Source organism: Sceloporus occidentalis, unplaced genomic scaffold (genome assembly GCF_023333645.1).
Source record: "Sceloporus occidentalis isolate IW3139 unplaced genomic scaffold, rSceOcc1.0.p SCAF_29, whole genome shotgun sequence".
In the NCBI taxonomy this organism is placed as follows: Eukaryota; Metazoa; Chordata; class Lepidosauria; order Squamata; family Phrynosomatidae; genus Sceloporus; species Sceloporus occidentalis.
In genome coordinates, this window is record NW_028317009.1 from 10,879,383 (window position 1) to 10,896,002 (window position 16,620).

At 50.1% G+C, this 16,620-nt stretch overlaps 1 protein-coding gene across 2 annotated transcripts in view; it reads left to right on the top strand.

The window, feature by feature from the left end:
• LOC149299333 (phosphorylase b kinase regulatory subunit beta-like) overlaps window positions 1-16,271 on the top strand; it is a 58,703-nt gene extending 42,432 nt beyond the window's left edge. For both annotated transcript variants that reach the window (XM_089486285.1, XM_089486286.1), the window contains exons 15-31: window positions 820-875; window positions 1,095-1,188; window positions 3,505-3,588; window positions 3,757-3,861; window positions 5,735-5,817; window positions 5,916-6,006; window positions 8,144-8,205; window positions 8,520-8,676; window positions 10,163-10,244; window positions 11,049-11,106; window positions 13,296-13,386; window positions 13,703-13,905; window positions 14,036-14,170; window positions 14,282-14,411; window positions 14,961-15,068; window positions 15,424-15,561; window positions 16,137-16,271. In XM_089486285.1, coding sequence (XP_089342411.1) covers window positions 820-875; window positions 1,095-1,188; window positions 3,505-3,588; window positions 3,757-3,861; window positions 5,735-5,817; window positions 5,916-6,006; window positions 8,144-8,205; window positions 8,520-8,676; window positions 10,163-10,244; window positions 11,049-11,106; window positions 13,296-13,386; window positions 13,703-13,905; window positions 14,036-14,170; window positions 14,282-14,411; window positions 14,961-15,068; window positions 15,424-15,561; window positions 16,137-16,271 — 1,812 coding nt within the window. The remainder of the gene's footprint in view (window positions 1-819; window positions 876-1,094; window positions 1,189-3,504; window positions 3,589-3,756; window positions 3,862-5,734; window positions 5,818-5,915; window positions 6,007-8,143; window positions 8,206-8,519; window positions 8,677-10,162; window positions 10,245-11,048; window positions 11,107-13,295; window positions 13,387-13,702; window positions 13,906-14,035; window positions 14,171-14,281; window positions 14,412-14,960; window positions 15,069-15,423; window positions 15,562-16,136) is intronic.
• Window positions 16,272-16,620: the final 349 nt, after the last annotated feature.

The following is a 16,620-nucleotide window of genomic DNA, read 5'->3' on the forward strand; positions in this document are numbered from 1 at the left end:
TTGAAGGCTTTTATTTACTTTGTGTAGAGATGATCTGTCTGTATGCTGGGAATATTCTCTGTGTCCGGATTAATACTGTTTTCTGATCACAGAAACTTGCCTTTGCGTTTACTTTCTCCCCATTACTTCCAATAAGTGATCTTTCTGAGCACATCATTCTTTAATAAAACATCTACATTATCTTGTTTATGTCCCGTCTGGCGCAGAAAATGCCTTGTGACAGTAACAGAGAAATCTATTTGTTCTTTCAGTCCCGGTTATGCATCATTCAGAAGAGCAGACAGCCGGACCCCCATGGGCCCCTGTAAGATTTATGGCTGTCTGGCTCCCCGCGTCCCATTACTACAGAGAGGGAGCCACTTCCAAGTCAGCTGGTGCCGTTCGCTTTAATAAAGTGCATAAATATGGCTAATATCGTACAGCTGCATTTCCAAAACACGAGACATAAAAAGAAATGCTTAAAATAAGTCCCGGCGCACGCGGAGCGGCCCCCAGACTGCGTTATTTACATTTCATTGTCTGAACGTCTCGCTCCTTGTCGCCCGTATTGAACATCCTTCCTGGTGTTTGCCCAGCACTCGGCAGTTAATAAATAGGGCTTGGAGATGTGGTCATCGTATGCAGTATGTCGGATACATGTTATGGGGTCATGTCCTGGGGGTCGGTAAGAGGAAGCCCGTGTGCTGGTGTTTTCCAGCCCCGGCGATGATCGTACCCCTTATTCTCCTTCATACAGGTTTTCTGGCCAAATCCGTGAAATGTCTGTTTTTTTCTGTGTGTACGTTTGAAGAAGCTTGACGCACGTCCTTGTGTCTGCAGGGGCCGCTGGATAATGATACCATGGTGCACGTGGCACTGATAGCGGAGAGCCAGCGGTAAGACGCTTACATCTGTTACACGTTAGATCTGTAAATGTGTCGTTTGGGGACAGCCGTATAAAGCGGTGTGGGAAGCCTTGTTGTTCCGGTAAGGCCCGGGGACATCAGGACCTGATCGGTAACATTAGGAATAGAATCTCTTTCTTAGTATGTGCTGCCGATGCGATAATCCCAGCCCGGTGCTCTGCGTTTATATCACACTGCTGCTTTTTGCAGGTTACAAGTATTCCTCAACACGTACGGCATTCAAACCCAGACGCCCCAGCAGGTGGAACCCATCCAGATCTGGCCGCAGCAGGAGCTTGTGAAGGTGGGATGTTTGTGGGGTATTCTGGGGGTTTAGTGCCCGGGGGGGTGACGGTCGGTTCTCTTGAATATTGTGATGTGTTTTTTTTGTTGTTTGCTTTTATTCCCCCACATTCTGGGTCACATAAATTCCTATCAAGCTGGATCTGACATTTTTTTATCCCAACCCCTAATCTTTAATACTCCAGGGAGAATCCCAGCATCTCTTTGCCGAAGCTTACTGCTTATCACGAGGTGTGCCAGGAAGCGAATGATAATAATACTGAGGCTGTCACCTTGTGATCCGCTGGAATTACTGGCTTTCTCTGCCATTTATATGACGTGGAGACTCGTCGAGGCTCTCTGATCATCCTGATGGTTATTACACCCAATAATGGACGGCTGTCTGCATCACAAAGCGAGTTCTGCTTTAAACGGGTGGCTGAGCTACAGCTGAATAGAAACACACGGAAGGAGACAGCCGAGGGGACGTAACAGTTAGACGGTATCACTCACGGCAGTTTGATGAAATCCCAGTTTTCTCTCTCGAATACAGCACCGAGAAGGCTGCGTAATAATTCATCGGAGCTTTGCCCAGACTTGGCCGTTGTCGTTTTCTGCAGATTGTTACAGTAGAGAGACGGAGCCGTTTCTTTGCCATCGATACAATCGTACAGCTCTGCCAGGCAGCCGTGTGTCCGTCTAGCGTGATTCAGACTGTTTCCAGAGCGTGCGGGACGATCCAAATGCTACGAATGGCTTCTCGCTACGAATGGCTTCCTGTTACTCAAAAGTGTTACAACCTAGAGCGGGGTTTCAGGCCAAGACCTCAACAGACATTCAGAGGCATAATTCATGCGTGTTTCATGGCAGAAGCTGCCGGAGTCGCAGAACAGCGAACATGTACACGCAGATGGCGGTAATATACACGGCTGACCTCGACAGAGCGTCATTCCCAATAGACTCCTCGGCCTCTTACTGCGAGTACCCCTGGGGGACATTAGTCCTGCGGATTGTGCGCTTTGTATGGAGATCACTGTTTGGGGTGATAGCCCCTGTAGCTGCTTCCGCTGTCCTCTTCTAGAAGTTTGAGGTGCTGCCCCCGGGGGCCTTAATCACCAGCAGCATGGGTCTGAGCCATGTTGGGAAGGAAAGCATTACATACGTGTTATTTTGCTTTATTACACGGCCTCACGCTGGCGCACACTGTGCGAGCGATCAGGCTTTTCCATCTCCATTTGATGCTCTTTTACTTAATGCAATCCCCAAAGCTACACATTTAATCTACCCTTTTAATGTTTAATGCCCGTTTAGGGAGACTGCGAGGGAGGCAAAAGATTTATGCTGCGTCTATCAGCGGAAACCCAGTAATGTCTGAAGAGCTCCTGCCGAGCGGTTTGCCAGCGATGATTTTATGTAACGTGTTTGTAAATGAGATCACCGAGTTTATTGGTTCCGTCGCTTCGGCGAGGTGCGCGCGTGTCGTAAACGGCACACAACGTATTATATTGTAGCCGTGATACCTCTTTATTCAACGTCATTTACGGCTGGAAATTGATTTCTTTCTGTAAATGAATTTCTGGTTATTTGCGTTGCTGTTTCTAGAGAAATTTCCTTATCTTTACTCGGCTGCTCAACCCGCAGCAAACGCCCTTATTTCATTGGCTAACGATAGCCGCGAATTAATAAAAGCTGTTTGCCTCCGGGATCGTTTGATATTTTTATATTTGTGAAGCGGAATTCTGGTGTAAAGCGGTAATCGGTAGACTCCCCGGAGCGAGGTCTGTCTTATCGCATGTCAATCGGATTGCGGACTTTGCATATTGGGAATTTTAGTGTCGTCGTTAACCCTTTCTAATAACAGTAATAAAGTAAAAAGGCGGGATTGGAGGCTCCTCGTCCCAGTAATGGTTATTTGTACTATGTAGTGTGCGCTCAGATCGCACAGACTGCAGATTACATGTGAGGCAGCGTAGTATGGATCCGTTAAATGCCACTTCCGTTGCATTTCGTTAATCCTTAGCTTAACTAAGCTTGGACCGCTAAACAAAAATCAAAAGTATTTGGCTCAGAATGTCTGGATTAAACTAAATGCGATTAGACAGCGATTGATATTTTTGGTAACAATCCTGCAAAATATCGTTCCACCAGAATATGTGATGTGCTTCTATATGACCATCCTTCTGTCTCTTGCATCTGTTATTTCCGAGCTTCATCTCTCTGTACCCTCCAATAGCACTGACTGTACATATTATTCACACATACATGTATACATGTGTAGTATATATTCAGGCGTGTCTGGATTTGTCATTGGATGCAGTAACCCCTCCGTGTGTTGCAGGCCTACCTTCACCTGGGTGTGAATGAAAAGCTGGGATTGTCTGGGAGACCCGACCGGCCGATCGGCTGCCTCGGGACATCAAAGGTCAGTTGTGGAAAGCACTGTATGTGCATTAACGGTAAATGCGCATGAATGTGGCATTCCGTGTTTACATGGTGTGGTGATTCACACGCGGCCAATGCTGTATGAATGTCGGATGCAGCGTGTGTCTCATGTTTCTGCATTAAGTCAGGCCATGTTCTCCTTCCACAGATCTATCGTATTCTTGGGAAGACGGTCGTCTGCTACCCCATTGTGTTTGATCTGAGTGATTTTTACATGTCGCAGGATGTGATGCTGCTCATCGATGATATTCAGGTACAGTCGGGGTCCGGTCTGATCGCTTTCTCAATGACACAATGAGATCGGAGCCTGTCTCTAGCGGGACTTTGAGGCCATAATATCCGATAATAAGCATGTTCTTGTTAAAGTGTTTTCTCTGCCAGAGATCAGTAAGCAGGTGCTTTAGGTATTGTCCCCGGTTATTCATCTGACTATCCTGTCGCTGTGCGCTTGCTGATCGTCAATAGGAATGTTTATTAATTAATGAGACTCAAAGGAATTTTAATTACCGTATCGGCTCGAATATAGGCCGCACTTTTTCCCCCCACTTTAAGTCTTTAAAGTGGGGGTGCGGCCTATATTCGGGGTCTAGCGCCCGACACCCGGGACATGCAGTCCCGGGCGCCGGGCAGGATTAGGATACAGATCCCCCGCAGCGCTGCAGGGGACCTGCATCCTCTGATACGCTCAGACAGCCTCCCCTGCCAGCACTTTCCACGGGGGGGGGTGCCAGCACGGGGGGGGGCAGTGGCAGCATATCTCGGAGGGGGGTGAAGAGGAGGACAGTGGCAGCATATCTCGGGGGGGAGTGGCAGCATTTCTCGGGGGGGACAGAGTGGCAGCATATCTCGGGGGGGAGAGTGGCAGCATATCTCGGGGGGGGACAGAGTGGCAGCATATCTCGGGGGGGGGAGTGGCAGCATATCTCGGGGGGAGTGGCAGCATATCTCGGGGGGGAGAGTGGCAGCATATCTCGGGGGGGAGTGGCAGCATATCTCGGGGGGGAGTGGCAGCATATCTCGGGGGGGGAGAGTGGCAGCATATCTCGGGGGGGGAGAGTGGCAGCATATCTCGGGGGGGAGTGGCAGCATATCTCGGGGGGGCAGAGTGGCAGCATACCTTGGGGGGGGTGGCAGCATATCTCGGGGGGGGCAGAGTGGCAGCATATCTCGGGGGGGGGAGTGGCAGCATATCTCGGGGGGGAGTGGCAGCATATCTTGGGGGGGGAGTGGCAGCATATCTCGGGGGGGCAGAGTGGCAGCATATCTCGGGGGGGCAGAGTGGCAGCATATCTCGGGGGGGGAGTGGCAGCATATCTCGGGGGGGGAGTGGCAGCATATCTCGGGGGGGCAGAGTGGCAGCATATCTCGGGGGGGCAGAGTGGCAGCATATCTCGGGGGGAGTGGCAGCATATCTCGGGGGGCAGAGTGGCAGCATATCTCGGGGGGCAGAGTGGCAGCATATCTCGGGGGGGGAGTGGCAGCATATCTCGGGGGGGAGTGGCAGCATATCTCGGGGGGGCAGAGTGGCAGCATATCTCGGGGGGGGCAGAGTGGCAGCATATCTCGGGGGGGGCAGAGTGGCAGCATACCTCGGGGGGGTAGTGGCAGCATATCTCGGGGGGGGGCAGGGTGGCAGCATATCTCGGGGGGGGCAGAGTGGCAGCATGTCTATTAAAAAAACTTTTTCTTTTAAAAAGCACTTTAAGTTCATTTTGTGAAATTTAGGGAAATAGGCCTGGGAGAGAATGCCGTTATTTCCCGCTGACTGCCCTTATATTCTGCTTTTAGTTTAAATTGGCGAGTGTGAGGAGGACGTTACTTCGTTAGATCCTTAAACTAATGATCTGCAGAAACCCAGCAAAAGCTTTCATGGTTTGGAAGGAGTTCTCTGCGAAATGCCGCAAAGCAGCCCAGCACCTGCTAAACGCGCAGAGCGATTATTAACCCTGCGATCGCTGTCTGCTCGCCCCAACATGCACACAAACCATTAACAATATGCTCTAAAAAGGTTTTATTTCTGTGCGGATTGGCGCGGTCTGTGGGACATTCACATGACAATATTAACACGGCCATGTCTTTCAATCATGAGTCCTGATTAACACGGCTGTATTTGTCTTCGTGTGCAGAACGCTCTACAGTTCATTCGCCAGTACTGGAAGATGAACGGACGGCCTTTGTTCTTGGTTCTGATCCGTGAAGACAACATCAGGTACCTTCCCGCGTTCAGCGAGTTCCACAAGCTTGGCACTGAGCTGCACGGAGGGCCGGCCTTTAATGCCTCTACTTGTGTCTCTCTCCACCTTCCAGGGGCAGTCGCTTTAATCCCATCCTAGACATGCTGGCGTCATTTAAAAACGGGAACGTGGCGGGTGTGAAGGTCCATGTGGACAGACTGCAGGTAAAGCACACAGCAGGCGGCCAGGTTATTCCACGTCATACCAAAGACTAACACAACATTATTATTATTTATTGTTTTATATGGCGCTGTCATATTCTGTAACGCTGTACAATGGGTATCATTCTTAAAGAATCTTACCCATAATACATCCCTTCTCTGAGCAGTGGGCTCCAGCATGTACTACCCCCTGATGTTGATTAATTACCAACAGGCCACTCGCTGGACCCCTTAAACTGGAACCAATGTCCCCCCAAACTCTCAGAGCATTAAACAGCCAGCCCCCACACGATGCGTCTTACTAATAGGAAGTGTTACTCGCTGCGGTTAGCGGTTACAGACGTGTAGCGGACGGCATGTATGTTATGTGGCTTGTGCTAAAGGTGCTTCCGGCAGCGGCCGAGAGGCTCTCTAATATTCCTAGTGAGATATTCAGCCATATAATGGCAGTAAAGCCGCGCAGCCGTGCGGCCGCCAGCCATGTGTCGGGGGGGGGGGGGGCGTTTTATCGCTCATTCATTTTCTAGTCACAGAGGAACTGCATATAGAGCTATGTGGGGGCCCAGAGGACCCATCCTCTACCGCCATCTTAATAATTGACGCGTTTTTCATCTGCTTACACTTTATTTTTTAACGAGTGTGTGATTTGGTCGACACACCTCATCTTTATTTTACTGTCTCCTGGGTATATGTATTTGGTATCTTTTATTTATTTCCGCGGCTCTCGCCCTGATGTGACGGGCTGCGTAGGTTTAGGTAGATGGGCTCGAGAAGCCAATCAGTCAATTTCTATCCTGCCTTTCCACTTTCTATACAGAGATAGTTTCAAACGTTTCATTGGCTGAAAATTCTATAATCCACACGATCCATTTCCTGATCATAAGGAAAGCACGGTGGATTTTAACCGCAGCGTTATTTAACCTGCGTGGAGTCAGACGGCGGAATCCCGGCACGCTCCCCCCGACACGTTCCCCCCCGGCACGTTCCCCCCGACACGTCCCCCCCCCCGGCACGTTCCCCCCGACACGTCCCCCCCCCCCCGGCACGTTCCCCCCCGACACGTTCCCCCCGGCACGTTCCCCCCCGACGCGTTCCCCCCGACACGTTCCCCCCCGGCGCGTTCCCCGCGCTTTGCGGCTGAGAGAACCTTCTTCCCGTGCTCTGTATTATTCTTCGGTAAGACTCCAAGTCGGAAGAAGCTTAGAGACTCCGTCTGCTCCACGCAGTCAAAGAGTAACCCCGGAAAATAACTTTCCGATCCCTTGGAATAGCGTTCCAGCCTTCCGCCGCTGACTCCTCGCAGTAGTTCTCCTGTGTTTTTGTGCTTCCTCCACCCCCCCGCCGCCGCCGCACCATTAAATTAATGACGGAGCTTCAAGAAAGAAGAGGGACCCATTAAAATAATTGAACACTTTGAAAATTCACTTTCCTTGTGTCCAATTTCCTGATTTACCTCCAAATGCTCTGATGTTTTGCCAATTAATCTTGGTTTGAGCTTTTAAAGCAAAGATCCAAATGCTGCATTTTTCTCCGTTGTACACCAAGAAATGATTATTATTATTATTGGCGAGCAGCGCCAATCCCACTCGCATTTGGAGCCGCGTATAAATGGCTTCCGCCCCGCTGTATAAATCTGACTCGCTGTACGGCGCCAGACTGCTGCAGCTTTATGGATCAAATAATAGGACCCGACGTGTTTAAAAAGGAGGTTGTGTGTAGCATCAGGTAGAGAGTTTATGAGGAGGAATGAGGCATTTCCCACCCACACAGAGTTCTCCAAAAATCACAGGAATTGTGGGTGATCGTGATTCACGAAGCTGTTCTAGGAATGTAAGCGCTGTATTGCACGGCAGGGGCTTCTCGCCTACGTGTCGGGTGTGTGGGAGAGCGGCCGGTAACAGGTCAGTGCGTGCGCCCCCATCGCTCTAGCCGGCCCCTGGGGGCACTCGCTGTCTGGCCTGGAGGTTTGGGGATCAGAGGCTGTGAAAGCGTCCTCGCTGTGAGAACTTCTAACGCCTTCACAATCCAAGGCTCCGATCCCCGCTCACCAGCTCATGCATTTCGTTTAAAAAGTCCCCGGACTCTCGGGTCAGGATTTCATTTGTCTGTCGGTTTATCGGCTCGTCCGCTTGTCTTGCAGACTTTAATCTCGGGTGTAATGGTGGAGCAGCTCGATTTCCTGAGAATCAACGAGACAGAAGAGTAAGTTCATTCTTTAAATGGCTGGAGTGCGAGTGTAAAGTACTACGGTAAAGTAGCAGGATATTATATATGGGGCTGAAGGTACTCATGGGTAATAATGGAGCATTTACAATAAACTTCCATACGATATCAGGACGGGAGTAAAATAGCTCAATAAAAGCTTTGACGGGGCCTCTGACACCCCGGCCAGCATATTCACTCAGCAGCACTATTGGGGTTATGCTAGTAACGGTGCTGCGGGCCGCCAGATGTGCCGCTACGTGTCCCCTCACTATGGATTCATTGCTCGATATATGTTTATACGTCGTTTGCAGGATTCCAGAATTCAGAAGCTTTGAAGAGCTTGAAGTTCCTAAACATTCAAAGGTCAACAGGCAATCGAGTATTCCCGTTGCAGAAATGGAGCAGCCTGAACTCAACCTCACAGAATGGAAGCACAAGCCCACCTACGAGGTCCTCCAGAAACTCAATGTAAGCTTCAAAAGCAAATGGGGAACACATTACTCTCCACGAGAAGTCACACAATCTGGAGGCAGCACCTCCTGGAAGGAGCTTCTCGAACGGTCTGCGCCGAATATGTAATTAGGGAAACCCCTAGAACAGGGGTGTCCAAGTTTTTTCTGCAGTGGGCCACTTCATCAGAATTGTATACGTGCGAGGGCCGCACTCATTTTTCGCTGTGACAAAAAATATGGCCTTTAATAAAATATGCAGATTAAAATAAAGTAAAATGACACAAAACCTTTACTCTTCCTCTCACTGATTTCTGGGCCTTGAAAGTTTTGCGACTACAAATTCAGGATTCCCTAGATTTATTCTAGGGATGAACTAAAATGAAAATTCTGGACCAAAACATTCAGGGTTCACTTAGCCAAAACTGAAAATGACCCCCACCTAAAAGTAGGTAACACACAATTGGACAAAATTAGCAATATGACTTGGCATGATAGGAGTGTGATTGCTGTTAGCCTAGGCAACCAGTAAATGCTGGTACCTAGGCATGATGGGACTGTGCTCGCTGTGATTGCTGTTAGCAATCACACTCCTATCATGCCAAGTCAGCCAGTACATGCTGGTACAGGGTGGCTGTAAGTGATGTGCAGACCCCATACTGCTGGCAGCATCACTACACAAGGGGGGCAGCTAGCTAGGTTTCAGCATGTACTGGCTGACTTGGCATGATAGGAGTGTGATTGCTAACAGCAATCACAGTCCCATCATGCCTAGGTTCCAGCACTTACACATCCATCCAGTAAATGCTGGAACCTAGGCATTATGGGACTGTGATTGCTGTTAGCAATCACACTCCTATCATGCCAAGTCAGCCAGTACATGCTGGTACAGGGTGGCTGTAAGTGCAGACCCCATACTGCTGGCATTATCACTACACAAGGGGGGCAGCTGGCCAGGTTTCAGCATGTACTGGCTGACTTGGCATGATAGGAGTGTGATTGCTAACAGCAATCACAGTCCCATCATGCCTAGGTTCCAGCACTTACACATCCATGCTATCACACACACACACTCATTTATTCATATAATCATTAATTCACAGATTCATTCCCTCAATCACACACACTCATTCAAACACCCTCCCCACCCCCTTACCTGCACTGCAGCTCCCTCGATGCCGCTCACGGACTTCAGCAGGGGGCGCGGCCTCCCTCTGCCTTCTCTGCTAAAGCACAGAGGAAGTAGGATGTCACGTGAACTCCGCTTCCTCCGTGCTGTCCAGAAGACCCTCCCACAAGTAAGTAGCAGGGCTTGAGGTGCGGCTCGTGTAAGATCGGTTGCCCTGGCTGCGCGGCCCGCGGGCCGCATGTTGGACGCCCCTGCCCTAGAACATTTGAAGCTTCTTTCAGATAGACGGACTGTCGCCTTAATGTCAGGATCTGATCCCATCCCGCTCTTTGCAGACTTTCCTCCAAGTTAATGTTTTCAAACCTTCTCTCCCCAGGACTGCAATTCCTTGGCGACACAGGCCATTCTGTTGAGTATTCTGCTCAAGAGGGAAGGACCTCATTTTATTACCAAGGAGGGTGAGTCCTGTTTACCGCATTACTGGTTCATTTACAGCGGCATTGGGGGAGCCATGGGCCAGGGCTGTCTAAAAGACATCCGTGGAGACGCGTTGTTCTGACACTGGCGGGGTGTTACATTGTGCGGTGACACAACACGACACAAGACAAGCGTCCAGTAGAAGGGGGATAGCGCTTCAATGACATGGCTCCGAAAACGCCTGTTTCCATCAGTTTTCTAATCCTGTGTAGCCAGAGTCAGAGTAGTGAGATGCCGAGAATAAAAGCCAAGCACTCCTCTGACAAGAGCAAAGTCTGTCTGGGCTAATTAAAAGAGGTGGGATATCTGCGCGTTTTCTTCTAATCTATTCAATTTCCCTTTGAGACGGCACTCAAACCAGGAGATGATAAGTTCATAATGAGAAGTGTGTAGCCTTCTGTCCGCCTGCCCCTGCTCAGGATTAGCGCCCCCCATGGATTTAATGTGCCCGCTTTGGCCATGGGAGGGTGACGCTCAGGACACAGCTTGCCAGCTAATGAATATAGCCAGCCGGCCATAGCGCTCGTCTGCCATCACCCCGCGCTCCCACACGCTAGGACAGACCGTTTGCCTCGGAACTCTGTAATCTCTACATGAAATATGAAATATTAAAGTGCTTGAACCTGTGGTAATAATTAACTATTCTCTGTGCGAGACGGCTGGATTGGCCTCATTAAATGCGAATCACCCGCTGCCAGTTATATACTTATTAACATTTCCCTGCTCTGTAACGAAGCCGTGATTAACGGAGACCAATTAGCTGTTTGACACCTTCTCTTCTGCAGGTACAGTGTCTGACTTCATGGAAAGGATCTACAGGAAGGCGGGAAGCACTAAGCTCTGGTGAGTAGCACTCATGGGGCAGTGTTTTTTATTGAGTTCTAGGAATGATTAGCTGGAGAGAATCTGCTCTCTATACAAAAGAGGTGCTTCTGGTCTTTGCCTGCAGTCGCCACGGGGTATACTGGCAGCTAATGGCAGGTTGTAGGGCGCTAAACAGTGATTTCTCTCAACACGCTAAAACACCCAATCATGCGGGTTAGAGGAAGAAGCCGTGTTCTACACTTCCGTTAAATCGTTACCAGGGACGCTAACCGCAGTCTGGGCAAAGAGGACTTTTAGAAAATGTAAAGGCAATTCCTGGGACCCCTCCGCACTTTAGCATGAAAGCTTTGCAGGTTATTTGTCTCGCTGTGTAGGTTCTGTCGCTGGGTACAGGTCCATGGCCCTATGGACCTATTTTAGCTCTTTTGAGAGGCTGTCTGTAAGGTCATGGTAGCCCGTTCCCCCTAGACTCAAGCAAGGTGATGTAGTTCATTTTAGAGCCATCCGAGGCAATCATGGCCTATTCCTTCTAGAGCCAAAAGAGTATATGAAGCCACGCTGGAGCATTCCCTTTAGAGCCAACAAAGACAACGATGAACGGGTGACCCCCCGTCCCCCCTAGTGGTGTTCCCTCTATAGCAAACAGAGATGGCAGTGGCCTATAGCCAATAGCCTCTCTATAGCCAATCCGAGGTGATGTATGGAGTATTCAAAAGTATCTGACAACAAATGACCCCTTTGTACCCCCCCCCAGCGTCTGAAAAATTTCAATTAATGAAGGCATCACGGTGGGGTTTTCAGAAATACTAATGGGATATACGGAGCCAAGTCATATACATCTTAATAGCATGCGGATTAAACCGGTTTTCGGTAGATTACTGCCAAGTGCTGCTAATTCTGCAAATTAATAGAGAGAAGACAAACTATTCTGGAAAAAAAATGCTGCAGGTGAAAGCTCATGGCTGAGCCTCTTCAGATCCCAGCGTGTGCCCTCCCTTCCAGTCCGTCCATCACGATGTGACCTCATTTATTTTGCGTGACGTCACCGCGCATGTCACACTGAGAGAGAGATCAGGGTCTGCGGTCGCGGTGTTTGTGGTGGGGCCCTCCTGTTCCGTGCGCACCGTCTCATCCTCTTGTCTTGCTGTTGCACACGCAGGTTTGTGGTTCGCTACACTGCTGCGTTTGCGCAGAGGTTTGCTTCCTCCATAGCTCCGCACATCACCACGCTGCTGGTACACGGGAAGCAGGTATTACGTGGCACGTCGGCAGCCAATGCACACGGCAGGCACGTGTTTTAAATGCACCGCGTGTGCTAACTGGTTTTGGCTCAAGGCTTTAGCAGATGCTCTTAGATCCTGTTCACTTAGACAACAGCAGCGTATGTTTTAGCCCCGCATTATACTCCACGGTAAGCGGCTGTACTTGGTATGATGGTCCACACGCTAACAGAATCAGTGTCCCTGAGCATTTAGCCCCATTCGGATACCCCTCCCGTGCCATCGGTAACGGAGCCCAAGTGTTCACAATACGGCAAACTGTCCGGGGCGGCTTCTGCTGAGCTCAGTGGACAGGAAAGCTAAGATGTTTGGACTGTGGTCATGCGTGTTCTGCTCAGCATGTAAAATGCTTGATGTTAGAAATGATCATGTAGCAGTTTGTTTACGTGGTTTCTGTGTTCCTTCCATGTGTTGAGTAGCATAAGGGGTTAACAATCAGTCTGCTGTCTGTAACAATGTATTCCTGTGCAAGAAGTCTCTGCCTGGTTTCTGGCACATACATGTGGCTATAGTGCCGGTCATTCCAAGGCTCCCTGATTTGCTGCCTCTTGCCCCAGGCTAGTATATACCCCACACACGTGTCAGGAGGGTCCCACATTACACACAGACGAGCTCGCACCTTGAAAACGGATGGCTTCTACACTATTAGTATATGCTTAGTAACCGGCCACCTCATCACATTCAGCCGGAGGCGTCTCTGCGGCTCCTCGCGTGTTTTCCTGTCGCTGGGTGGGATTGAGGATACTCTGTGTGCTCAGACGTGTGCTCGGACGTGTGCTCGGACGTGTGCTCAGACGTGTGCTCGGACGTGTGCTCGGACGTGTGCTCAGACGTGTGCTGCGAGATAAACTCTGAGAAGGGTTTTTAGCGCCGAGCAGTTAGGGACGCTGTGGCATTTAGTGGCACTCCTCTGTTTTCTGTCCCCAGGTCTGTTGTACGCCTGGCCGCTGGCCATTTGCATAAACTTGTGGACAGCCTGGCTCCATCTATAACAAATGTATTAGTTCAGGGAAAGCAGGTAAGTGCCCCCCCCCATCTACATACACAGTGGGTTATTAATGCCCCCCCCTGTATACACACACACTAATAACGAGCTGGGGCTGTGATAAAAGGACGCAGGGACCCTCCCGATAGACCTGTATTGCATGCGCGTGGCACTAATGTGATGGCGTTACCAGCCGCGGCGAGGAGTTGTGTCAGTACCCGGCTGCTGCTTTTGGTGGTTTGCGCTGTTGGAACGCGTCTGTGTAAGTTGTGTAAATAGGGCCTGATGCTAGATCCCCACCGGGGCTGCCCCGAATGTAACGCACTACTCCTTAACGCTGCATTCCCAGGTGACGCTTGGTGTCTTTGGTCACGAGGAGGCGGTTATTTCCAACCCTCTCTCCCCCGGAGTGATTAAGGACATCATCTACAGTAAGTGCAGCCCGTACGACGAGCGAGAGGCCGTCCTGCAGCAGGAGCTGGTCATCCACATCGGCTGGATCATCTCCAACACGCCAGAGCTGTTCAGCGGGATGCTAAAGATACGCGTCGGGTGAGCGTTACTTCTAATAAAAAATCTAACCCTCTCCAAGCCGAAGAGGAAGCGTGCAGGCGCAGCAGCCTTACCTGCAGGGTCTATGATGTATACATGTAAGGACCCTTGTATATTCCCTCCCTGCCAGATGGATTATTCATGCCATGAGGTACGAGTTAAAGATCCGGAGCGGGGACAAGCCGGAGCGAGACATTTACCAGCTGCCTCCCGGGGAGATCAAACAGCTTCTCCTGCACATACTACGGCCCCAGCAGTCAGGCCGGTGAGTGACACGCAGGATTCCCTAACCCCCCAACTGCTCCCCCACTCATGTAATACTTATGGTGGTCCTGTGTCTGTGTACAGCGCTTTGCTTTGATGTTTGTGTCTTTAGGTGCTGGCTGAACCGGAGGCAGATTGACGGTTCCCTGAACCGAAACCCATCTGGCTTCTATGACCGAGTGTGGCAGATTCTGGAAAGGACCCCCAGTGGGATAATTGTTGCGGGCAAGTTCCTTCCCCAGGTAAATAAACACTTGAACATCTAAAGCAGTGGGACCCTTTAACCCCTTCCGTACCGGTGACGTACCTGGTACTTCCTGGTTGGGTGTCACCCACAAACCGGGACTTACCAGGTACGTCATCAATGATGCGCGATCCAGCGACGCTATGGACGCTGGGATCGCGAGGGGCGGCTGCTACTGACCGCTGGGTGTCCCCAGCAATCCGTAGCAGCCACTCCCCCTCAATTCTGTGCATGTGATCGCTTTGAAGCGAATCACGAGCACGGAATTAACATATTTAAATGAAACTGTGGCCTTCAAGGGAAGACGCAGTACGAGAGCACCGGTCCTGAAGGGGTTAATACCCCTGTATGGTGCACTGTAACGTACTCCAGTGGGAAATACACTTCCAGTGCCAGCTCCAGTGCTGACTCTCGCACGCCAGTACCAGTGATGGCGGAACCCGCAGCTGACACAATATGCTGCTCATACAGACCAGGGTTTTATATGCCCTGGAATGTGTAGTTTGTTCGCTTCTGCTTAATGACATCATATCCTGTCTGTCTCCAGCAACCTACTCTGTCAGACATGACCATGTATGAGATGAACTTCTCCCTCCTTGTGGAAGACATGCTGCAGAACATCGCTCAGCCAGAGTACAGACAAATCGTGGTGGAGGTAACGTTCACACGGGGGCCTTTCAGATACTACAATGGGGGGAACCAAGAAACGTTTGGGAATTTGAGCAGAATGAGGATCCCTGAAAGAGATTCCTCGGGGATAAAAGTGCCAATGACTGGCCAGGCCAGCACAAGTAATCCAGTGAAGGAGTTTAACCTCACCCCAGACATGCGCAGCCAAGGGACACGCTACAAGGAAAACAGGCAGATTAAATGTCAAATGTTTTCCGTCCCGGAATCCAAGTAGTTGGTAGTAACACTCAGGTACCGCCGTCACGTGTCCAGAGACACTAGGCAGACTTTAGGAATGTGGAAGTGGTTAAACCAGCTGTGTTCTGTTATTCTCCTTCCAGCTTCTTATGATCGTCTCGGTTATTCTGGAGAGAAACCCGGAATTTGAATTTCCAGATAAAGTCGATCTGGACATTCTAGTGAAGGGGGCTTTTAATGACTTCCAGAAAGACCAGGAACGGCACCAAGCGGAGAAGCAGGTGAGTTGGGTCTGGCTAGAGCCCTGTGAGGTTCCAGGATAAAGGCACCAGTAATAAGTTACAGAGAGCCGGACACAATCGGAAAGGATACGGAAATGTTTCCATACACATCCATGCTCACACACACACATCCATGCTCACACACACACATCCATGCTCACACACACACATCCATGCTCACACACACACATCCATGCTCACACATACAAGTACACATCCATGCTCACACATCTGTGCTCACACAAATTCAGCGTTATAATTGGGGGGGCACATTATGATGTAGGGGTGCCATGACCCACTTGCCCCCCCCTGCTGATGCCACCGATAATGAGGTGCCTGAGTCTCCTCATTGTGCCCGAGAAATGCTATTAGCTTTCTTTAAGTTCCACTTACAGCCCATAAGTAGTTCTGGAAAGAAATAAAGGCCGGTACAATGCAGAGCCAGCTAGTCATCCACATAAATACACGATTGCTTTAGGATTCACTCCGTGTGTACATGTGTGTGTACATGTGTGTGTACATGTGTGTACACGCTCTCGCTAACCAGCGGGATGTTCTCTTTATTCCTCTCTCAGGACATGGCAGCCTTTTATAACACACCACCGCTGGGCAAGAAGGGAACTTGCAGCTACCTGACAAAGGCTGTAATGAACATGCTGCTGGAGGCAGAGGTCAAACCCAGCACCGAGGACCCGTGTGTGGTGAGCTAAAGGTCCAGCCAGGGGACGCGTGCCTGCCTCCCCCAGCCGGTGGCGTTTCTAGGAGTTTTCAACATTATCTCTAATGCTTTTAAAATGCGTTGGCGGCACATGCTTTAAGTGAATAATACGGTGTCAGGCAGCAGAGGCTGTGAGCCTACCCCGTTCCAAAGGATTTCATTACAACAGCCAGTGAAGGACCACGGAACTGCAGTTTCACAAGAGCGTAATACAATGTGTCATTGTACCCCAAACAATGCAAAGTACAACGTCCGCAGGACATACGCTGCTGTTTGTATGTAGGTGGAATTCTTTGCACAGATAAATACTTACCGCGTGTGCAGTGAACAAACATGTAATA